Genomic DNA, 25,438 nt, shown 5'->3' on the forward strand with positions numbered 1-25,438 from the left:
TTCTAACTTTACACTCCTTGGCATAAAATGTTCTCCAGATTTACAACAGATGGTGGAAATCAATTATATGAAGAAACTAACAAAGGCAAAATGAATACTGGCAAGCTGGAGTCAAAGACATCTATCAATAGTTGGTAAAGTAATTGTTGTAAAGACTCTTGTTCTGCCCATATTCATACATCTTTTTTCAGCACTTCCTAACCCATCAGCAAAAGTTGAAGCAGAACTAAATCGCATGTTATTTAAATTTGTATGGGGTGGAAAAGAAGAGAGAATAAAACGTGATATACTAGTTTCCCCAGAAAACGAGGGAGGACTAAATATGATACACATATTTTCATTCATTAGGTATATTAAGATGGGTTAAAAGATTGCTGGAAAAGGAAAATGGAACGTGGCAGAACTTAGTCAATACAACTATACTTAGAAATAAAAAGGATATTTGGAATTTAGGGAGAAGGAAATTAGAAGAATTTTGTAAGTTCATTAAAAACAGTTTTTGGAGAGATGTAATTTTGGCAGTATCTAAATGGAAAGAAGAACTGCAAAGTCCTAACGAGTATCTATCCATGAGCATTTTAAATTTTGTCCCCCCTAAAATGATCTATCAATACAAATCCTGGACAGAAGCTGGTTTTGAAATTCTGAACGATCTAGTAGATGTTCATGGTAATTTAATACCTTTTGAGATAATAAAACAAAAAACTGGACGCGATGATTTCTTGAAATACTTCTCCTTAATATCCAGAATTCCTAAAGCATGGAAAGATGCCATAAAAAACCACCTAGTACATAATAATTTTGATAAGCAGGAGGATAAAATAACGAACTTGCGAAAGCAAGATTCACTCAAGTTTGTTTACAAAGATCTTTTACAGGAAGCTAAAAGGCAACACACTGCGAAGCAAGAAACTTGGATGCAAGTATTTAATAAAAATATAAGTAGTGAGGAGTGGTCTGATATATATAGCCGGGCAAAATGCTGTACCAAGGATACCAAGTTGATCTCTTTTAACTTTAAATTAATCCATAGAATAATCGCTACTAATGATTTTCTTAAAAGAATTAACATATTTGATGACAACAAATGTACTTTCTGTAAGAGTGAAACTGAAAGTATTGAGCATCTCCTTTATGACTGCAGTATTACTTCACAGTTTTGGTACCGTTTTATTGAAGTTTTTGCACCTTTTTGCCCAAATATTGTACATCTGTCCAAAAAAGAAACATTTTTAGGAAGCGAACAACTGGACAGTTTGGGTAATTTTCTGCTTATTTTGGCAAAATATTATATTTATACTTGCAGATTCAATATGAAAAATCCTTCTATTTTTGCTTTTAAGCAAATAGTTGCAATGCATAAGAACATTGAAAATTACACTGCTAAGGTAAATAAAAAAGAGGACCAATTTCTTCAAAAATGGACCTCAACAATGAACATTTAACTTGTCTCTGACTTGAGGGTAAACAGGAACAAAATACTGTAATATCACAAAAGCCATGTCACCTAGATTGTGTGCCATATGCATGTGTATATGGGGGTGTGTGTGTGTGTTTTTCTTTTCTACTTTCTCTGTAGATTATATTTATTATCCCTTGATTATCTGATAACCAGAAATGTTTGATTGTAAGGTGACCCTGGGATGGTTCCCCGACCCATTGGTCAACCTATTACGGGGTTAATAAAAAAAAAAAAAAAAAAAAAAAAAAAAACCCACAAGAATCCTTACATAAGACTTGTGCTCTATTGGCAAAATTTATAAAAAAAATGTAATGGAATCCACAAAAGTCCATATCTTTTGTCCTTTATTCTTTTTAAATGCAGAGAACTGAAATTATCTCTGATATTCTTGAGATGCTAAAATAGCAAATTTGGTAGCAAAAAGTTTTCTTACAAATCTGAATCGTTAGTTCAGCAGACAGCAGCAACTGTTACATAAAGTTCTTTATGAATGAAAATTTAGGGAGGGTCATCTCCCCTTCTCACAACCGGCATCTGAATCTGGAACAATGCCCACTGGTTTCCTGATGCTGGATATAAATTTTAATTACAAATGATATTTGCATCCAGGAGTTTACTGACAAGATCACATTGCCTGTCAACTTTGTCAGTCGTCCATTCAAAATTTCTATATTCAATTTGTCCACTTGGTTTCTTTGGGCACCACACATTCAAATCTGAGAAACACCATTCTGCTTAAATCATTCATTCTTTTCAACGTATCAGCAACTGCACTGTGTTTGTGAAGTTCATTATTCAAAAGAAACATCCCAATTATGTTATTACAAACACTCTAGTCAATTACATTTTGAAAGAATTCTGACTCTTCTTTAATCAAGTTAATTTCAGACATGTATTTTCTTGTTTTTGAACCCATTTCTTACAGACACTGCTTGAGTAACTTACTAAAGCATGTTTTCCTTTAGTTAAAGGATGAAAGGCTGTTTTTAAAGGATTAGCTTATGTTTGCTAAATAATGGAATGATGTAGTCTAGAAATAAACAATAAAGATTTGCCCATCAAGAGCTCAAGGCTTTGCACACTTTCCGGGCCTCTTCCTCTCTGAAACTTAATGTTTTTTCTTTGGGTCCCTTTTATCATTTCTAACTGATGTCTTAAAGCAAGATTTATCCTTCTGAATCAATTTTTGGGATATATTTTTCTCCAAGTCACCTTCTTTGGGTTTTGTTTTCTTAGTCTTGCCTGGTGTGACCGACTTGGGGGGTGGTACTAGCTTGACTTTTAGATTTATCACACTTCAGTTTTAATGCATTTACTTGCTGTGTCTTTTTTCCCCTTCTCTGTTGCAGACTGGCTACATTGGCTTCACCCATGTTGTCTTGAGCCTCCTGTTTCTTTCTCGAAATACATTTGTAAAGGTTCCCACTGTTCCATTATACCTACACCAAGAGACAACTATACTGACACACAATCCTTCAACATTATGGTCTGTTCTTTTCCACACAGACTCTGAAGACCTTTCAGTTATCTTTGTCTACTCACTCTTATCCAAATAACATGTTGGAGGTAGGTTATCAGTCCCTTTTTAAACTGCGAAATGTATCAAATGGCATGAACATCTACTTATGCAAACCAAGGGATTCACCAATAGTTGTATGTCCAAGCACACTGTAATTCCAACCTGTCATCAGTGAAGCAGTCTGATTCAAATGTAATACATTTTATTCCAACTTACACGTCTCCACCCAGATGTGAGAGGTCATGAGATCAAACCTCAGTCGAGTCATATCAAAGACTTATAAAAATGTACTAGCAGCTGCCTTGCTTGGTAGTCAGCAATATTAGTTACGAGTTAGGACTGGTCAGCGTGGTGTCAAGATAATATGACTGGGTGGGACATAATGCTACATGTCTGTGGCATGGTGCCCCAGTGATGGACATCACTTAAAACTACCATGGAAAACATCATTGTCGATACGACTACAACTGTTAAAGCTATGTTAAAAATCTAAACCACACACAATCTCTTTTTCAAATCATCTCTTAACGTGAAAATATTTTTCTCAAGTCGAGACTCCATCAAGTTGGAAATGACAGAAGAGATTCAGTGAGAGACTGTCTGATCAAAATATTTTAAAAACTCGGTACAGCTCAAAATCAATGCCACCATCAGCTGTTAAACTGAAGTGCTGTAATGAAACAGTATTGCATAGTAAGAGCTTGTCTCGTGCCCACTAAACCGTGACGCTGTGTGACCCCCCCCCCCCAACCAGCATGTATTTGGTCCAAAAACAAATAGTAAAATTAGCCTAAAACTATTAATTAGGGGATGTCCATCCACGTTTTTGTTGGCGCTAGCAATGCCCAAATTGTGAAAGGCAATAAAAACTGCAGGAAGACGATGAATATTATACAACAATGTATCTGGTAATAAAAACATTGAAGGTTTATAGTAGTCAGCCAAGTTGCAGCATAAAGTGTTTGATGGCTATTAGTGCAACATATTTTCACAGCTAAAGTTAACCCCACTGGAAATAAGCCACTACCTTACCATAGCTTCAATAAGACTACAAATACCTTTTCAAAATGATGAATTGCCAACCAGATCTCTCCTTGGGCATTAAATACACATCCTAAATTGCTCCACGCTACTGCAAAGTTTGGCTGGGTCTCAATGGCTTTAAGGTAGCACGCCTGATAAAGATAAGGAAAGATGAGTTTGCATGCATTGTCATTTAAATTGCAAATCGCGCAAAGCATGCGCTTGTTAGTCGCGCAAAATGCAGCGCAGTGTTGTATTAGAACCTGCATGTAGAAAAGCAGAGCAGATGTATACAAACACACCTAGCTATATATTCCAAGACAGGTTGAAGATTACTGACCAAATTCAAGGTATTGAAATTTTGAGACCTACAAAGGATTCATGCACTAACGATTGTTTCAAATTAAGACCTGTGTAATTACCCAGGCCACCAATGATAGATTGAAAAAGTCCATCATTGAAAATAAATATGAATATCATAGGTTCATTAGGAGCACACCACACAAAAATTAAAACTTCACCTAGTTTTGGAATTCTGGATATATCTTAGACTAGGTAAATACCTCTGCTACTGCCAAACTAGATGCTCTTCAGCTCTGATACATCGAGAAAATTCACTGGACAACACAAGGTTTGAAATTCATTCTTTTGCTTTGGTGCTCTATCTTTTATACACAAATACAATCTACCATGCACCAACGATCAGTCTTTTAGTCACACGTGGTCAAAATAATGCATTATGCGCAAGTAAATCCACTTATTTTTAATCGTGAATCCAGACAGGATTCTGAAAGGTAATAACCCGTTTAAACTAGATAATGTAATGTTTCTAAAGTCCAAAGTGAAATGTTTTAAAAGTAAACTACATCATAATCATGGCAGTTATTGCACTGACATGTCAATATAAATGATCTTAATTCCAATCATCTGCTATCAAGTGAATTTCCTCTGCAAGCGACCGCAGCGAACCGCGCCAGCGCAAATGCTGTAACTGTAAGAGTAGAAAAATGTACATTTATCTTTCATAGTCAGTCTTATATTAGACGAATGTATCAAGTAGTCACAAGTTTTCATCTCTTTTACTTAAGGTACCAATCATCCTCCAATTTTTTTGAACCTTTTCAAATCTATCCCTTTTATTTAACTTTTTCAAATGATTTCATTTCAGAATGTTATAGTGTCTTCAATTTTCCTCTTTTCACATATGAAAAATTATTCTTTACAGCCAAAACGACTGACTATCTTACCCAACTGTTCAGTCACATATATACAATACCTGTACATTGCCTTAATGGCATTTAATGAACATCATACCAGTCCACTTGTGATATATCTGCTTCACTTGATCCCATCTACTGGACATGAACTGAAGTCGGAGAATTACACCTCAGGTTACTAGACCTTGGTGAAAATTATAAAGAAAACAACTCCATATTAATAATCAAAAAAGAAGGTAATATTAGTGAATTATTTCTTACAATTGATTAACTCAAAGGACCTGAATATTAACTGAAAAACACAGCATGCCAAAAAAAAAAAAAGTGACTGCTTTTATAACTGCAATAGTTGCAACCCAGCAAAGAAGGAATGGCAAGATTTTTCAGTTTACAACTGAAACATGATGTCAATATGAATGTCTGAATAACAAATTTCCACACAAACTTAGGTAGAAAATATCAGCACAAAATGAAAATTCTTCATCACGAAGGACCTAAATATTCTACAAGCAGGTTACAGGGTCAACAACCTGAACATGTTCAAGCAAAACGTTTATTTTCTGATCTTCATTTTGGATGTTTTTGATTCATAAACATCTACCCTTAACAAACCAATATTCCATGCAACAGTTATTACACTGTCCACATGGCTCATCCTAAGTCAGTGTGGAACTGTCAAATCCTCTTGGTATCCACTGCAGCCTTGTCCTTTAAAGCAGCAAAACAGAGACTTTCCATCTAAAACATTTGTTCTCTCTTCCTTCCTCATTTTTCAGTTTTATTAAAAGTGTAATATTAAGACTAACAAGTGTGTGAAAAACAACTCAAAATAACCCGTTTTCATATATCATACGTTATGTAAAAAGTACTGCCTCGTTAACTGCAGTTACACTTGTGGCAAGTCATTTTTCACACTGGAGCCTGGCTCTTAGGGTTTCATCTTTTAAAAACTTTTCAAAGTACTTCTTGTTTTCCATTAATGCCAACAAAAAAGAATGCAAATTTGTATCTCTAAGGCATGTAAAAACTGTTTTCTAGAAACTACTCAATGAGGAAGAAACGGTCATGCTGCCTTAAATAGCTTGTGTTGCTCTGGTTTCCAGGGTTCATGTGTTTCTCTATTGGAAATGTTAAAATCTGAAGAGAACTGGCAATGAAAATGGTTCACCCCTTTACATTATTACAATGTAATCTTCAAAGCATGATAGCAAACCTTGTATCATTGTGAAACTGATACAAGATGTACACTATCAACATTGGCATTTTTAAAAAAACTAAAATATTATCTAATAATTTTGTATTAAAAAATGTCTAAAGAGGATGTCACTAAAGAACCAAAAGGTTTCAAAATAGAAGCCATTTTTGATTGCCAAAGTCCTCACAAAAATCATATGCATACCTGGAAAAACAGCATTTTATTAACTTGCATTCAGAAAAATCTTTATTCCTCCTGCTAGGGTACAACACCCTAACCTAAACTAGCTGATGCCCTCATCCTTATACTTTTATAAGCTTCATTACTTCAGACATAGAATGGAGCACTTTGTTGCTACTGACACTTTACCCGACGCAGATTTTCTTGGTAAGAACTGAAAGCAAGCTGCAAAAACTATCTTTTTGAAACTGCATCTTATATCGGTCAATGCAGGTTACAGTTGTTGTAGGGTTTAACACCAATTTTCAGCAGTAGATGGACTATACATGGTGGAGAAAGAACCATTGACCCACGAGAAGCTACTGGCAAGCTTTCTCACATAACCACATTAGCTGAATCCTAGACTCGAACCCGCGCAGGTGGTGTTTGGGCCATTCTTCGTTCCTTACACCTTTTATCACACTGAAGGTTTCCATTATTGAAATTGGGGGGGGGGGGAGGTACCTCCCGAGAGATTTTGCCTTTTCTATCACTGGTTCTTTTAATTTTATGGTAATGTTGGTGAAAAAATCATTTACAATGTTAGTGTCATCAGTGACTATGGTGTCATTTACCATAAGTGAGTGAATTTTATTTCTGATCTTTTTGTGTTCCTCCAGTGAGTTCATTGAAGACTTTCCAAGTGCAGTTTGTGTTGCTCTTTTCGTTTTCAAGCAATGATTGATAATAAGTATTTTATAGCTTTTTTAATCATACTTATTTTATTTCTCCATACTTTACATTGTGCATGGTTTCCCATAGCAATGAACTGGTCTCATGTTTTCATAGCATCTAGGATTTCAATAGTAAGCGAATTAGGTTGGATTTCAATCTTTACTAGATGTACTTTCAGTGGTGCATTGCTTAGATATTACATCCATCAATCAGTCCACATCCTCAGAGCTTCATCTATATCATCCAAGTTTTGGATCATATTCCATGAAACTTTATATAGGTCATTGAGAAATTATTCTTCATTACAAATTTTGCATGATCTGTAAGTGATTGCTTTGTGTACATTTTTCTTAATTCTGTTGCATTTAACCTTTCTTGTCAAAAAGTAGGATAGTGGTCACTAAGACCATGCACAACTATTACAAAATGATGTTGTGTGCATGAAAAAAAAAAAAATGCTGTACAAGCGTGGTCACTTTTCATTACTACACTTGCTGCTACAGAAATAAAATAGCAAAGTTGATGTGGCAAGATTTGAAATGTGCTGGGATTTTACTTAAATGCTCTTATTTTAACTGTCTGTACAGAAATTTGATGAAACAAGTTCATATATAGATTGTTTGCATTTTGTTTAAAGACTACCTCCATCAAATGCATTTATAAACTTGGAAAATGGTCTTAGGTAACTTCTCTGATACTGAATCCCATTTCTCCAGAGAAACCATTCACCCAAGCTGATATCAATATTGTTCAGCAATAAACAAGTAGGAATGGTTACCATTATACAGGTTAACAATATGGTTATTGCAGTTAAAATGTCAACAGCTGTAGCAATTCTAATGTGGAGTTAACACTGATAATAGTTATAGCTGAATGTATATACTGAACTGCATAACAGTAAAGACACATTTTTGATGAATCATTTCCAAAATGTCAAGGGTTCTAGGTTGAAATTTGTGAGGAAATTAAGTACAGGTGCATTTGTTAACATTTTACTATCACTTCAAAAACATTGCCTCATACATGCTTTTCATTAAAAAAAATTCAGTAAATTACATCATCCACTTATTAAAACCCAGATTGCTCCTCACCATATTGCTTTTAAAACATAAGATGATCTTTCAATTGACAAATGTAGTATTCAAGTGAAGAAAACAAGTTTGCAGATGTTGAGATGTTTATCAATCACCATTTAATGTGACACATTAAACCATTCCAAGTTTATGGTAACAAGTAAACCCGACCTATGCATTGCCTAATCGATATGGTCACCATCTATTGGACATAAATGATCACACTGGATAGTAGTAAATGACAAACGCTTTCGTAATTCGACTGCAACACTGCTGAATTAAAAAACAGACACCCATTCAAGATATTTGGCCAGAAGCCAACCTTTCTTAATAAATACTATATGGTGATTATACAGAACGATAATTTTTCACACAAAAAACATCCTTAGAATTTCTGGAACAGAATATTCTCATGGGGAGGCAATTAGATGCGACATTTTCTCAAGAATTTGAACAGCAGTCAAAATTTGACAGTACACACAAAGAAACCAATGATATTGACAGCTGGGCTTATAACACTGGCTGGAATCCCTGAAAAGTTAAATGACATCTACGTTCATACCTTAGCCTCGTCAAGCCGCCCTAGAGCTTTCAATAGGTTACCCAAATCACTTCTCACGCAGTACAAATCCTGAAAAAGATAGAACAGATACATGTACTGAAGTGGCATTAAGAGTCTGATCACTATTCAGTGTACATAGCTACAAGTGCATGTTTGTCTATTCTCTTCACAGTTTTACTGTCTTTATAAAGGTCGATGTTATTACTTCTGTGAAACCACTTTTTAACACATTTAATTATGCTCCATCAGTTAAAACTATACTCTGAAATTCTTACATGGCAATCTTTAAAAACGTTCCCTGTATTTCACAATGGCTTCCACAAGATCTAGATAAGGCGATTCTATTTAAATCCATTATAAGTGGACAAATGCCTCAAAAATGACAGAAAAATCATATCTTTATAAACAAAAGGATGTTCAGACCACCTACACCCCCTTTACAGACAACAGCTAATCTGGTCAAAAGAACAAATATTGTTGCAATTGTTCTCTGCACTACTGAAATTTCTGTTTCAACAGGAAAAAAATTTGATCATAATAATGTGCATTTTTGTTAACTTAGGAGCCCTAAATTATTTCTCATACAGCTTCTGGTATAGATATATCCATCACGTGACAATGTGGAGGCCCAGATAGCATGTTCTCACTGTACAGTCAAAGAACCAGCATGGAAATTACTTTCTGTGTACTTTCTAGGTTTAGACAAAACAGACTCCCCATAAAAAAAATACAAAAAGCCCCAGCAGACCCAATATTGCACTGCAAAAAGACAGCCAATATGAACCCAAATTTCATAAGGTGATTTTAGCCTCTTTTTACAAAATAAAAAAAAATTCCTCTTAAAAACAAGCCAGTAAAAAAAACAAGATAAAAAATTATTTTAAAAAATCCACCAGTGAAGAACAAAAACTGCGGAAAAGTGATCTGTTGATATGCACATATTCAGAGGATGATCATAACACGAACCACATTCCATAGTGATACAATGAAAACAAAGATAGTTACATGCATTGTATTTTGCCATATACTGCATTCAGCTGCAAGTATGAAGAAAAAAAAAAAATACATCATAAATACTGCATCACCAGAATGGTTTGATGATAATATGCACCTCTTCAGGTAACGTGTAGTATCTTACAAGTATCTTGGCAATCTATCAGAAATGGTAGGACTAGTTGCATTAACAAATTTCATGCCGGACAATTAGATGGCCATCAGAATTCATACAAACCCCCAACTCTATACATTTAAAATTGGCTGATAGAACTTACAGGATTATATTGCAAAGCTGTGACATAAGCCTGGACGGCCTGCTCCATGTCTCCAGCTGCCACAAGAGCTGCTGCCAAGTTAATGTAACCATCAATAAAATCTGGCTTCAAACGTACAGCATGTCGATAGTTGTCCAGGGCCTCTTGAAGCTGTCCTCGCTCTTTAAAAACATTACCCAAATTGGAATAGGCTTCTGCAAGCATGGGGTTCTGCTTTATTGCTAGCTGACTGAAATATGCTGACCTGGTAAAAGTAAACAAATAACCATAGTTAAACATGTTGAATATTATCAACAAATGTTTTAAATACATTGGGCAAATATACACAAAAAATCAATCAAGAAGACTGAAGCACTACCAGTCAAAATGACTTTGTACTGATCCACAAGTTCCTTTTATTCCATACTTTAATTTCTTTTAATTGCTATGAAATGAAACAAGCACAAATGTTCTGGAGAAATTTCAGCACACACATTTGGCATAAAAACAGTTTTCGAGAGGTTCAAGTTAAAATTGTCACAAGATACAGCAAACTCTGTGCCTTTACCAAGGCTGCTAACTTGCAGTGATATCAACCCTTGGATTGCAAGTTCAAGTGAAACCCACTGTCAGTGTTATCTCTTTCAAATAAATTAACGACACATTCTTTGGTGATGGTGTCTGTGGTTGCCATGTAGTAGGTCACATCATTTTCACTCCTGAACAGCAACATTCTCCTACAAGGATTCTATAAAATCCAAAAGCAGAAAAAACCCATTGTTCAGGAGAAATGGCCAAAGATTTTTTAAGATTGCTGGGAGAATTAGATTGGCTACATACTAAATGGTGTTTAACTTAAACCTCAAGATCAATACAACCCTTTTTTGAGAAATAGTTGCCAAAACAAGATGTTCAAAATGGAGACCATTGTGCTCTTTTGGAGGTCATATTTTAACCATTTTTTAAATATTAAAAACCACCTAAATATTAAGTCATACGAGAATTCTGCATTTTCAAAGGAAACTGCAACTGAAATGTTACATTTTCTGTTTTAGTCTTTCGAGATTTTAATCAGTGTATAATCATTGTGAATCTCGTATATGAATGGTCAATCTGGCACAATTCATTTCCTTCAGTATGTGGTACACAATTATTCATTTTCTACATGGATGAAGGACATAAAGGGCAGTAATATACTTCACACACAAAATAGGGCACATTCAGTATCCTCCAGGGGTGTAAAATTGAGGGTAAAAAAAAAACCCATTGGTGTCAGAACTGGGTTTCAAAAACGTAGAAAAATTTTCATCCGACCTGTACTTTTTCTACAAATAAACCAACACGCACAATTAACAAACAAATACACTGTCCATTAAAAGAATAATTTTATTAGTTCATTTTTCTTTTAAAGTCATAATTTAAAATCTCCTTATAATCTATCTGTAGCAATATTATAGACCAATACATTGCATATAAGCCAATGCAAAAAGCCAAATAAATATTTTTAACCAAATGAGAATTAATTTACTGCCTGTCATAAAATGTGTACTATCATCGGTTTCATTGTACTTCGTCCTACAACACATTCATCCCAAAATCAAAGAGGCTAATGATTCATCTTCTTTTCAATAAGTTACACTTGAACTTTTAGATTTTTCTTTTATTACAGCAAAGTTAAAAACCAACAAAATCTGCAATGACCCTCTGACTTAGTAATCCAAACAACACATTTGTCTCTGCACATTTACTGATTTCTTTGCTGTGAAAGAATGTCTTGCGTGATAATGTGCTCTCCAGATTTTTTAAAATTCTTACACACGGCATGAAAAGAATATTCTCTTTTTCAGTCTTCACAATCATGTGATCATAAGTCACACCAGTATTCCCTTTGGATGTGCCGTATTCAAGGGGAATTATTTTCTCCATTTATCATTAAAGTTAGATCCAGTTTTTCTTTTGTCTTCTTTTATTTTCTTTGCTAATGATTCTTAGTGCATGCCATTTTAATCGGAGATCACTTTCTTGTGCAACAAGCACCAAGGTTAAACATCTGGACAACATCTTACCAAGTTCGATGGAAATAATAAAAGAGCTTGCGAGATTAGGGGAAGCTACTCCATCATAACAGTGCCTGTGCTAGTATAGTTCTGTTTTCATACATGCCAACCCCTGGTGAGGAAAAAGTGGAATCCGAGTGGACAAAGAGAGTAATCCAAGCAGAAAAAGAGTAATCCACATAAAATGATAAAAAAATTAAATGAGCATATGTACAAAATGACTTATTTATCCATCTGGACTTTTAACATCAATTACTGCTTCAAGTTTTCATCTATAGCACTTTGAGCTTTAAAAAAAGCAACAGACTCTCATACTACATTTCAAAACACTTTGTACCAGCTGAGATTATGAATGTTTTGCACACCAGAAGAGCACCATGTGCTGGTTACAGAGCCTGGATCTGAATTCAGTTTTATTTTTTGTTAACAATACTGAACAATCTCTCACAGTCAGCATTAGAATGGTAAAGAACCAATATTCCTTTCATAACCTGACAAAGAAGAGGAAATTTATATCTTCCAGTTATTGGGTCTTTTAGCTGGGAAATAAGATGAAAAAATAATCAACTCTGTTCACATGAAGTACATTGTCAGGTAGAATGCCAACTTGATACTTCAGGAGTTCTCCTAATTTATCAGCAGCCTTTCCTGCAGCATGGTGCATCATATATGTACAATGATGGAGACATTTTTCAAAATATAGAAAATTTATTAGTCAGTCAAATCTCATTAGAAAATGCAACACAAATGTATTTAACAAAATGGTAGTCCTCATTCAATCTATATCCCATTGTCAACAAACAGGTTTCACAAAACCATTCACAGATATTCATTATCCTATTAGCATGTGGCTGTTTAGTGGTTTATATGCTACTTGTACATGTACTTAAATTGAAATTGATTTTGGTCAGCCAGAGGCAACTACCATGATGCTGAGGCTATTCATAGGGAAATGAAAACGTGAACAAATTAAAAAGTTTATCAAACATTCTTGCGAGATGTCCCACCTTCATTTAATCTGACAGCCAAATATCTACTGTTTCAAAATATTTGGAACAATAAGCTGGGTTTCACAATGCCACTCGTAGTGATCGTAAGCATGAACTTTTTTGTTTCAAACAGGAAACATTCACAGCACAATAAATATGCTCCAATCACTACAAAAAATCAAAAATATGCTTTTATTTCAGTTTGTTGCTGACTTCCTTTAATCAAAGGTCATTGGCTTGCTTTGACGAATTCATGTACACATGTTGAAGGTGCCGTTAAATGCTCTCTATGAAGGACCAAACAATACTGTTATTGCTGTGGCAACATCAGATAACTGTAGTTCAAATATTTTCTTCACCATTTTCTTAATATATATACATAGAACAATTGGTGATTCAAAGGTAATGTTTTCTTTGAATTTTCAACAAAACTATTTTTTGGGTCCATTTTTCAAAAGAAAAAAATATTGCCATGCCTTGTCATTCTCATTCCTGCCCTCATTGTAGCTCATCAGGTAGCACAAATATTTTGCTTATATTACCGCATACAGTATTAAGGCCAGACATCAGCATAAGCAGATTATGATACAACAATGCTGTGTTTGGGTGGTTTGTCAATACAAAGGATCTGTTTATGTAACAATAGATTCCAGTGCAATTTTTTATCCAAGTTTGCAGCTTCTTGTCATGGTGCCTTTAAATTTTTCCATTCAAAACCCAAGACTGTATATACAATTTTTAACAGCAAAAAATGTTGTCGCAAAAAAAATTTCCAGACAGTGTATTTGTCACCAATAAGGTATAAAAAAATCGCACTTTGCATCATCGGCGAAGCCCAGCACAATCCATGCTTTGGCTAACAGAATATAATCAAGTGTTCTTGCACAGCAATTGTTACTTTTTAGTGAGCACAGGCATTCTTAACTATGATTGTTATGTAACTGGAAGACAGAAAGAAGATATTACTATATTCTTGATTTGTATTTCTGTACATTACATTTTCCAACATTGTGTACATAGATTCATCAAATTTTGATACATCTTCCAAAACCCAACCTCTGTGCTTCAGGTTGGCAGTTATAGACTCTGGTCCCTGGTTTAAAAGATTTTCTTCTATGCTATTTTCATATAATAGCATAAAATTGAACCACAAAAGGGAACACAAATTTTTTTTAAATACATGGATTTTAATTCCACAGAAATTACCTGTCCAGTTTCCTACACTGAAAATGAATGGAACTGAGCAGCAACAGTACTCCTGTGTTGTCAGGTTCTTGTTTCCACAGCTGCATACAGTGCTGCTCTGCCGATTCATAGTCACCTGCCTGGTACTCCCTGTGTGCCAATTCTGCAAGACCTGCAAAAAATGCATTCCTAAATAGAAATCGATTTTGAATCTGGCAACACAATAAGTTTGTCACGTATCAATGCCCTGGCATACATAGCACATCAGTTGATTATTCAACTAACCAAGTTAATGTAGTAGTGTTTCAGCCAGGTAAAAAAAAAAAAACAATTGGTCCATTTCATTTAAAATGTATGTCCATGGTGTGATCATAACAGGAGAACCTTATAGTAAGATGAGATCATTTACATGATCTATTTTACCCATTATATGCACAGACCTCTCAACGTGGTACCATCTTTACTCTTGAATTTCTCTGCTCCATCTATATAGTAACACTGTGGCAAAATAAAGTCTTCTGTTTACTGCCCTCCATCATTATAGCCAGCAGTCTTTGCGATTTGTCAGCTTTAAAGCGACTTCTAGAGAGTATGTGATTGTTGCTTTGGCAGCAAAAGCGTTGTTTGCAATCAGTTGACTGCAAAGGAGTCATAATGGCAATTCTTACCAACATTATCAAGTTCTGATAAATTTCATTACGGTACTACTTCTTTATCATTTTCCATAGATCTACAATGTTATCTCATGGGTACATCTGGTCCGAGAGCGTCTTCCTCACAAGTATCCATTTTCTTCTACATGCTTCAGCATGTAAAAAGGATTTTGTTCTGTCCCATCTGCTACTTTCTAATCCTCCCCATTGAATCTCGTAAGATCCGTGCCAAAATTTAAAAATTATTCCTTCTCTACCTTGAAAAGAAGCAACAATGGGTGCAGTCCTAGAAATTTCAAAGTAGGAATAAATATTTTATTCAATATCAATACATGTACCCTAAGGAAGTTACCTAATCTTCAGCAATTATGAATAACATGTTACTTGCCTTCTTATTCTTTTAACTGAGAATTCATCTGAGATAGCCAAAACTGACATTGTCATGTACTCGTGTCAGTAATAATGAAAAACCAATGACAACACATGTGCACCTTCAACAAATTAGCAAACACTGGTTAACTGATGTGGTTTGAAAGCATGGATAACATATATTAAGATAAAGGCAACATTCCAGATTTGTCCCCCATGTACGATTTAAGTGCCTTACTAATTATTAAGATACTAAAATGGTACACCAGAGAAAGTTTAAGAATGACTTCTTTGCAGTGGTAAAAGTTATATTTACTAAGTATGCAGATAGTGTAAGATAATTACAATGGAGGGGTCAGATTGTGAACTAAGTCACCTTGTGTTACCATAGAGTAATGGATGGGTGTTAACACAAGTTTACCCCTTGCTACTGATAGAGTAAAACCTGTCTTGAGTGATCACTAGTCCTACAATGTAAGAGATGTGTTAGTGCTATGTCTTACTATCCAACTAACGGCCTTGTATAGCGTGTTCTGATGTCGTTGACATCGGAACGAGTAATCAAAGTTTCAGGAACATCTCACATGCTTGGCAGCCTATATCGACACTTCCACTAATTTATGTGTAATCAATATACTTACTGTGCTGTCTTTATCCTGGCGTTATGAAAATATGGCAATAGCAAATGGTTGCATTTTCATGTTTCGTTGACATACGTAGTCGAGGTATACCGAATTAAGTTCCAGTAGATACATGTTGGGGATATGTTTCTTGAACGAAACAAATCGTTGCTTACAGTTCCAATAGGCATTAATATATTTTTATTCGTTTCATTAAAGAATAATATTTCAACTTAACCCGATCTCGGCATTCCCGACTTTCATCGCTTTCGAGCCAACTGAAATGTAGGCCAACGAAACTTGAAAAAAGGTCAATTTCTTTTGTGAAATTTTGAATTTATTAGAGAAAAGACATCAGAGGAAGCAAATGACTAAAACATCATGACTTTACCTTGTAGAAAAGCGTCGTTATTTTAGTTGTCAGTTGTGTGAATATTCCTGAAAATCTGACTTTCGTAACGATGTTAGTCGACATCAAAACACGCTACACAGCGCCATTAGTTGGGCTGTAAGACCTTGACGCCCACAACATAAGCATCAGCGTCAAGGTCTTACATGTAGGACTACAGTGATCACCTGTAATATACAAACCTCAATCATAATGCATGCATCAATTTTATTATATGAACACAGCTGTGAGCTACTACCTGCTTTAAATAACAGGCGACCTGAACAACTTATAATTAATTTAAAATAAGTAAATGCGCACACACGAGCCATGTGACTTGTACTATAGATAGACAATACTATTATGCTGTCGTTTGATATTAGTACTAATAAAATTTACACGCACGCACACACACGTATATAAAAATTATAACTAATGAAAATATCTTCCTTGACCAAGCTACAAATTACACACCAGTGGAATCAGCAATGTGCGCCATAGCCGGCATTCTCCGTTGGTCACACGGTATCTGGTGAATGAATCACAAATACATGCAACAATGGCGGATAGCAAGCTGTTGTCGTCTGGAGTCTTTCAAATCGTAGTTCGTTATAAAATGTGTTGTAAACAATTAATCCCAAATTCTCGAAATGATTCTTTAGTCGTAAGACCAACTCTGATGGTCAATGTCTAACGACAACAAAGTCCAATGGCTTTTCTCAATCTTGTTCGCGGACGCCCACTGCTGTAACTTTCCCTTATGTACAATGGCGTCTGAACAGTGTGCTCGAGGCCCTGAAAATGTATTAATAAGATTACGTCCAAAACAACATGCCATGTGAGCTAGTTATACTTCAGCTTGCAAATAGTTTCACAAGTCACGCATTAGTAAAGATAAAAAAATGTATTGTTAGTACCTTTTATCATTTTTAAGATTTTATCCCAAGAGTAATAAACATATTCTAATAATACATATAAGTGCGCATGCCAGGGCCAGAAAAGGTGTAAAATTTTCCATTTGACGTCACGGTGTAGTGACGCAGCAAAATACTCTCCAGTGATGTGGCCAATCAAGGTTCAAAGAAAAACGAAATCTAGCTGGGTTATAATAATAATAATAATTTATTATAATAATAACAATGAGGACTTTGTATAACGCCTAATCTTTAGAAGCTCTAAGCGCTTCACAACATTAGACAACATAGGGTGCACTCACCAGTTATTCAGAGGCGTAGCTATGATATTTTGCGCCCGGGGACGAACTATAAAATTGGCGCCCCAGCCCCCTCCCCGTTTAATCACATTTTTGAATATTACCCTTGTTTACTTATTATAATGTAACGTTGTAAGCCTCATTTTGGCGCCCCTGTACCTTGGCGCCCGGGGACATATGTACCCCCCTGTCCCCCCCCCCCCCCCCAGCTACACCTCTGCAGTTATTATGTGCTTTTGAGAGAGTGACGTATATAAGGTGAAGAGAATGTTGGCACACCTCGATGCTAGTTTGATATAATGTGGCTAACATTTCTTTGGATATTGTACTTTTGGAAATTGTACAGGATCTAAGCACACTGCTAACTAAAATGACAGACCCTTGTGATAAATACCCTGAATTAGTCTAAAGGGGGCTCGTCCACATATGATGTCACACAATTTTTTTTTTTTTACCCCCTCCCCGCCCCCTCGTCACTCTTGGTCACAAAAATCCAGACCCCCTCTATGTGACGTCACAAATCTCTTACTCACCCCCCTCCCTTTTCAATTTAATTTGCAATACCGTAAAGTAACTGCAATGTAAATAATAATAATAATAATAATAATAATAAGGACTTTGTATAGCGCCTAATCTTTAGAAGCTCTAAGCGCTTTACAACATTAGATAACACATATAAGATATAAAAAAAAAAAACATAATATAATGATATGATTAGAAAAACAAACACAATGAAATTAGAAAACAAAAAGCATGCTGAGAACATTTTAGGTAGGAAACAATATTAGGTCTTTAAGTTTGTTCTTGCAGTCGAAATAAGAGTAGTGAATGGGGTCACCCTACGGACAATGGGAATTAGCATTAAAAACACCCCTGGGTCAATCTACGGACAATGGAAATTTAACATGGCGAAAAATCGTGGGTCAATCTACGGACAAGGGGAATTTAACATGGGAATAAATGGTGGGTCAATCTACGGACAAGGGGAATTTAACATGGGAATAAATCGTGGGTCACTCTACGTACAAGGGGAATTTAACATGGGATTTTTTTTTTAAAGTTTTTTTAAATTTAAATTTAAATTTAAATTTAAAAAGGGGTAGGCAATTCAAAAGGCTATCTCTTTTCGAGAAATATGGGGGCCCTGAAAAGGGCCTTTGGGTTTTTTCTTCTTCTTCTTTTAACTTCTTAACTTCTTCCACCATCCTCTTATTTTGTCCATCATTCCTTTCTTCTTTTTCTTTTCTGTTTCCGGCAACCAGTCCGGGTGACCCATGGCTCGGAACTTCTCTTGGATTTTCATCCAGTTTGCATTTAGTTTCTCTAGTTCTTCCTTTTTCTTTCTATTTTCTTCTTCTTTTCTTTCCTTTGACCACTTTTCTTTGATCTTCTTGACCTCTTCGGTCAGCACATTCCTCATTACTTCTTCCGCTTTCTTAAGCTTGTCTAAGCCCCACTTCACAAAAGACCAATCTGTCCATTCCACAATGTCTTCTAAAAAACACCTTACACTTGTCACATAAACTATCGCTTCTTTCAACTTACCCACTTTCACATACGGTGGGTTAATTAAACCTCTGATTCTCTTCTCCTCATCCTCTATCATTTCTTTTACTATATCGATGGCTAAGTGGAGGCTGGTTACTTGTCTTGAGACGAAGTCTTTTGTCACTGCATGCCTCCATTCCTGTTCAAGCCTTTCTGCTACATTCAATCCATCCACCATCCAATACCAACTTCCCATAAGGTTGTTGTACAAAGCTGAAGCTGCTGGCATCTTCTTGTTTGCTTATTCCGTAGAATGGGCTCCAATGGCAAACACTGTTAGTTTTATACTTAAAGCGCGAACGTGAAGGAAAACATCCCCCTAAAAACATAAAATTGATATTACCTAGATCATGACCAAACAAAGCGCGTACGTGAAGGAAAACATCCCCTACTTTCTCATTTCATATAATAAAACCCTAACTTTACTCTTCACATACGCTAAGAAACCCATAATCTACTATTCACACAAACATACCTGAGCTCTTACAAACACCAACACACTAACACACAAACGCATACCCTCACACTATCTTAAAAAAGAGTTAGTGTTTATTTTCACACTACTCTACCTACTCACATTGGCAAATTAATAGTTATTTCTTTTCTAGAGTATTGGGTAGCCCTGAAAAGGGCTGTTTTGTTTGGAACTTCATGGGCACCTGGTTAATGGTGGCACCTTCCAGGCCTGGCGCCACATACACATCTTATCCCCCAGTTACTTTTTACCTTTTGGGGGGAGAGAGCAGAGGCAGGATATGTCGCTTCAGAATCCCAATTTTCGCTCTCTGGGATTTTGAAATTTCTTCTCTCCTTTTCCTCCTCCTCTTCTTTATTTCTTCTTTCCTCTTTATATCTTCTTTCTTCTTCTTTATATCTTCTCTCCTCCTCTCTTATCCTTCCCTCCTCGACAATGGCTTCCGCGGCCAGTTCATTTAATATGCGCCTGGCATATTCCAGATGCACATGAAGCTCCAACAGTTTCTCCAGTCTCGTGTTCATTTTTGGTGTTGATCAATCAACAAGGGTAGCTGGACTGCCGAACGAGTTTCAATTTATAGTGAAAGCGCGAACGTGAAGGAAAACATCCCCTAATAACATAAAATTCATCTTACCTAGATCATGAACCAAAAAAAAAACATCAACGCGCGGACCTAAAAGAAACACTCACTCACTTTTTTATGCTACCCATCACTATTGTAAAATTTTTTATAAATCACTTCAATAGACTATCCACATACGCAAACCAATTCAATCTAACCCCAAATATACACCTCAAACAGCCAAAAAAAACAAACATCATTTTAATCTACTATCCACACCAACCTACTTTATCACTTACAAACACACCAACACATACCCTCACATTTTTTAAGAGAGAGTTAGTGTTTATTTTCACACTACTCTACCTACACACACATTGGCAAATCGATCGTTACTTCTTTTCTAGAGTATTGGGGTAGCCCTGAAAAGGGCTGTTTTTTTGTTTGCTATGGCATTCTTTTTTAGTTTCTAAGAATGCGATGTCCTCTGAGGATAGACTTTCTGGCAATAGGTCTGCTTCTTCGGAAAGAGAAGAAGAACTCTTTGGTGTCGATACGGCAATCGACAAAGCCTCTGTCAGGTTCAGGTTGCTGCTGCTGTTGTTGTTGTTGTTGCTGCTGTTGCTGCTGTCTCTGAAGTCTGTACTTCTCTGTCCATTCTTCTTTTTCCCTGTTCACTTCTTCTCTGAAGAGCTCTTCTATTAGGTCTTCAGTGATTTTTAACATTCTCACATTCTCTATTTCTTCTGGTTTCGGTATCAGACTGTGTCTGACCCTATGCAAATTCACGTAGGCTTCGTTGAGCTTAGCTAGTTTGGAGCACATCTTCGTAGGAGGATGAGTCGACAATGGATGGCTAGACTGGGAACAACCCCGGTTCTTAAAGTTAAAGCGCGGACGTGAAGGAAAACATCCCCACACGGTTTTCGAGCCGCAACGTTCATGAGAGGGATAGTAAGAAATGAAAGAGCATCAATCCAACATTCTTATAGCTAAACAAACCACAAAGGCATTTTTTTCTAAACACAACATTTTTTATTCAAAAAATCACTTAACACTAAACATCAACATTTTTAACAATAATCCAACATGATAACATCAAACAATTTTTTCTTCAAATACAATCTACTTTAAACAAGGCTGACAACGTTGTGAATGAAATTGTGATTTCCACTGTTGGAAATCATTAGGCCATTGATGGACACTACGTTTCCTAGCTTGAGACAAAAGATAAGCATAATGGTCACAAAACCATCGATCTACTTTCACATCGTTTCTAGCAGAAGAACGAGGATCGAAATGAGTCACTAAATGTTCTAAGGAATAGCCCAGGCTGCGATGATGCAGAAAATACACACAATATTGTCCACACACCAAGGAATCTGTGCCTTGTAATTTCACATTATTGAATCGGGTGGTTTGAGCATTTCTTCTCATAAAGTCGATGATATCGTCTTCCAAAGGGGGCAATCCGTACGAATCGAAATATTCCACACAGCCTTCTTGAGGAAAGTAAACGGCTACCCAGTGGGTTCCTGGGAGATGACTTTCGTCCGTGTTGATCACGTAAGCTTGATGGTCTTTAGGTTTGCGATGAGGGAGTTCATCTTTAGCACAGACGACAGGATTCCAAGAAGCCGTATACGAACTGTGGTTCAAAAGGTAATAAAGTTCCCAGGTATCCATTGTTTTGTGTTTTTTTTCTTCTTCTTCACCACAGGTAATAATAAGTCGTCAATTCGATCCTGACTTTTTGCTTGAAAATGTCTGACGAATAAACGGTTATTCGTTCTGTTTCCTCACTCTGATTCAGGAGAGCTTCGATACGATGGATCTCTTGAGTGGTTAATGGTGGACAAGAATGTTCACGCAAGTCTTTATACCACTGGTGCAACACGTCTTTGTTTGAGATGAGACTCCAAGCTTCGTCCAGATACTCGTCCAATTTTTCTTCTTGACTCAACATCAGGCATTTATCGTGTTGAATTTGACTGGGATGATCGTTTTGACATCCATAACAATTTTTCTTGATCAATTCCGTCATTTTGTCGACCAAGTGTTTGGCAAAACAGGAGACTAAATGAGCTTCTTGTTCTGGCCATCTCGACTTCATCATGATATCTTCTTCGTCTTTGTCTTGAGATTCTTCTCCTTCCACGGTCTCCTCACATTTCATGTCCAAAGTTTCTTCACTAGGTAAAGAGGGATAACAGTCTTCCATGGCTTCTAATAATCTAGAATGACTTCTCTCAAACTGTTGATTTCTATTGTATTGTCAAATTCTGCATACAGGATGACGTTCAACGTTGGATCAGCAGGGTCTCGATTTGCAAACTGAATTTCCACACGAATCTGGCCAGATTTTATAGGGTGGAAATGTCCTTCGTCGCTGCCTTGGTCTGGAGTGAAATCAAAAGCCCACAAAGCATAGCCTCCTGCATAATCTTCGTACGTAATGCCGTGACTGGTATTGGTTCCTAACTGTCCGGTGGCTTCGTACAGGGACAAGTACGATCTCAAGTAATTGTTCTGGGCAAAGTTAGGCTCAAAGGGTCGTGTACACAAGGTCTTGCCGTCTCGACTGACTTCGATTTTGGACACGCTAGAGTGTCGAAACTCAAAAGGATTTTCGTTGTGAAGTCCATTGAAAGCTGAATTCCTGACGATACCAACGATCAAACGCTTGGGTAACTGTCCTTGGAACAGATGATCTTCGATCATGGATCGCTGTCCAACAGGAATGGTGAACGTTTTCACTTCCACACGTCGTATGGGATACTTGGCGGTCGTTCTGCTCAACGTCTGACTGATGTCGTTTCCCACTTTAGGTAACACTTCCACACGGCGTACGTAAAGTCTGGCTTCTTGGATAACAGTTTTGTATTCGTTGGCATGGGCCATCAAATGGAAAGCGGCAGTGCTACGATTCAGTCTCAGGCGAATATCAACTCCGTTCAGTAAATACTTTTCTTGTAACCACATGTCCAAATGCAAACGATCCATCAGTTCTAAACTACGTCCTTGCAAAATTTTAGTTCTACGTGTGTTAAACCCCACATTGTGAGGATTGTCATCTTCTGTCAGGGCTGTGTCGCTAAACGTGCCTGCACCTGCCGTGTCAGGTTTCCATACCACGCAAGCATCCAGATGAGTATTCTTGGCTTCTTTTCCGTACGTCAAGAGATTTTCCAAGTAGGCACGATATGGGTAAGTATCCATGCTGCTGCTGACCAGTTTGTTATTCAAGTACAAGTCCACTTCGCTGAACAAGGAATGCATGAAATTGTTGACGGGCGCTACCCTATCATTGGCTCCAGGATTGGTGTTGTCAGTTTTGATCACTTTGACTTTCAAATACAGGTAACTGCTATTCAGATCGATGTAATCTTCGGGTTGTCCTTTGATTTCGAACTCGATGGGAGCGGAATCCGTCAAAGAGGAGACGGGATGAAATTCCACCCACTGCGATTCTTGCATCGTCATCATGGTGGGGGGCATGGCAAACATATCCAGTTCCGTCTTGGAACAAGCACATGACTCTCGGTGCATCATTTTTTTTCTGTGTCTCAATAATCGAAAACGTCTAAGTCTCGAACGGTTCTTCTTTTCTTGGCTTTTCTAGCTTGAAGTCTGGTGAAAGGGTGTTTTCTTCGTCGTCTCTTTCTGCCTTGTCCTTGCTGAATGCCTGACTCGGTAGCGTGCAGGGCATTTATAGGTGTGTCTCGTCGGCCTAAAATGTCTTTACCCGTTTGCAGCAGGACATTTTTGCCTGCCCTCATGAAGGCTTCTTTAGGGTTTTGTTTGTCGATGATGACATTTTGGAGAAATTCTTTGCCTTGCGTCAGTGCCGCATCTTTCAAGGCGTGCAATCCGCGTGTCACCATCGGTTTCAACACCGGGGCCACCGAACGAAAGGCCGATTTTAACATATCTCCTAAACCGTGTCCTCGCTGTCGTGCAACCCCTTGGTACACTGGATACATGACTTGCTTACGAATCGTGAGAGAACCGTTTTCGAAAATGGAGTTTCACCGTGACTTTTCCTTTGGTGAATGGAATATTTTGTCCCAAATCTCCTTTTATAGTAATGTTGACCGTGTCCAAATACGACTTGCTGACCGGCAAATAATGAGGATGGACAAATTCGCGGTGAACGTGGTAAGTGTTTCCACCTTCCTCGTCAGCGTTTGCGGCAGAATCCACTTTGAAAGGAATGACACGCAGTAACGGCACGGAGGTGTGTCCCACCACGTTGTATTCCACCACATCGGAGTACACGAACATCAAATTCAGTCCTTGGTTCAGTTCTACTGGGGTACGAAATAACTTGCTAAAAGACTCGTTGTCGTAAACGATGGGTAATTCGTTGTTCTTGAGTATGGTCATTCTCAGGTTCATGTCTCCGCCCAACATGTCAAACAATTCAGGACAAAATAAAATGGACATGATTTTACTCCGCTCAAATTTCATCGAGAAGCGACGAGCTACTTTGTGGTACTCCATGGTGACACTTATTTTGGCATGCTCCAAAGCTTTCCCAAACACGCCATTAAACTTGGCAGCTATGACGTTGACCAAATGTTGACCACTGAAATAATAACCTGGGGGAATTAAAAAGTGGTAGGTCCATTTTTGAGTTTTCTCATTATAGATTTTATTGTCATACGTGACTTTCTTATTCAACTCCTGTTGCAATGACTCGTCATGAACTTCCACATGAAAAAAATTTTGATTGGGAATGACATTGAGGACTTGGGTCGGGTGAATGATTTCCACTAAAGCCACTTCCCAATGGGCTTCGTGATCTAAGGGGATGGCCTGAGGTAATTTGGCCGTGTAACAGCACAACGTGTTGTGGGGAAACACCTCCATGGAACTGTCACTGGGTAAGGTCAAGTAAAATTGGTTTTGGTGACTCATAATTCCAGAGTTCTGTGGCTGTCCGAGGGAATATTAGTGGATGTCAGAGGTGTGTCTCCGCCCAAAATGGGGTTCTGGTTGTGGTTGTTGGAGTGGTGACTGGCACTGGCACTGGACACAACGTTCCCGTTCGAGGAGAATTTCAGGGAGGGATTGGGAAGCAGGTAACCGATGCAACTGCTCAATAAAATGGTCCACAATTGTTTGTCTCCTTGTTGCAAACTCAAATTGGCGATGGCTGCCCCGATGACACAATACACC

At 37.1% G+C, this 25,438-nt stretch overlaps 1 protein-coding gene across 2 annotated transcripts in view; it reads right to left on the reverse strand.

The window, feature by feature from the left end:
* Positions 1-17,246, reverse strand: part of LOC149796865 (UDP-N-acetylglucosamine--peptide N-acetylglucosaminyltransferase 110 kDa subunit-like) — a 54,187-nt gene extending 36,941 nt beyond the window's left edge. Inside the window, exons 1-5 of one of the 2 annotated variants that reach the window (XM_089961511.1) lie at positions 16,931-17,246; positions 14,448-14,598; positions 10,217-10,460; positions 8,946-9,014; positions 4,040-4,156 (exon numbers count right to left, since the gene is read on the reverse strand). In XM_089961511.1, coding sequence (XP_089817637.1) covers positions 4,040-4,156; positions 8,946-9,014; positions 10,217-10,460; positions 14,448-14,598; positions 16,931-16,964 — 615 coding nt within the window. In that variant the 5' untranslated portion in view covers positions 16,965-17,246. The remainder of the gene's footprint in view (positions 1-4,039; positions 4,157-8,945; positions 9,015-10,216; positions 10,461-14,447; positions 14,599-16,930) is intronic. The other variant, XM_089961512.1, reaches the window with a different exon arrangement.
* Positions 17,247-25,438: the final 8,192 nt, after the last annotated feature.

This window comes from Sinohyriopsis cumingii, chromosome 6 (assembly GCF_028554795.1).
Source record: "Sinohyriopsis cumingii isolate HCF-2022 chromosome 6, ASM2855479v2, whole genome shotgun sequence".
Taxonomy (NCBI): Eukaryota; Metazoa; Mollusca; class Bivalvia; order Unionida; family Unionidae; genus Sinohyriopsis; species Sinohyriopsis cumingii.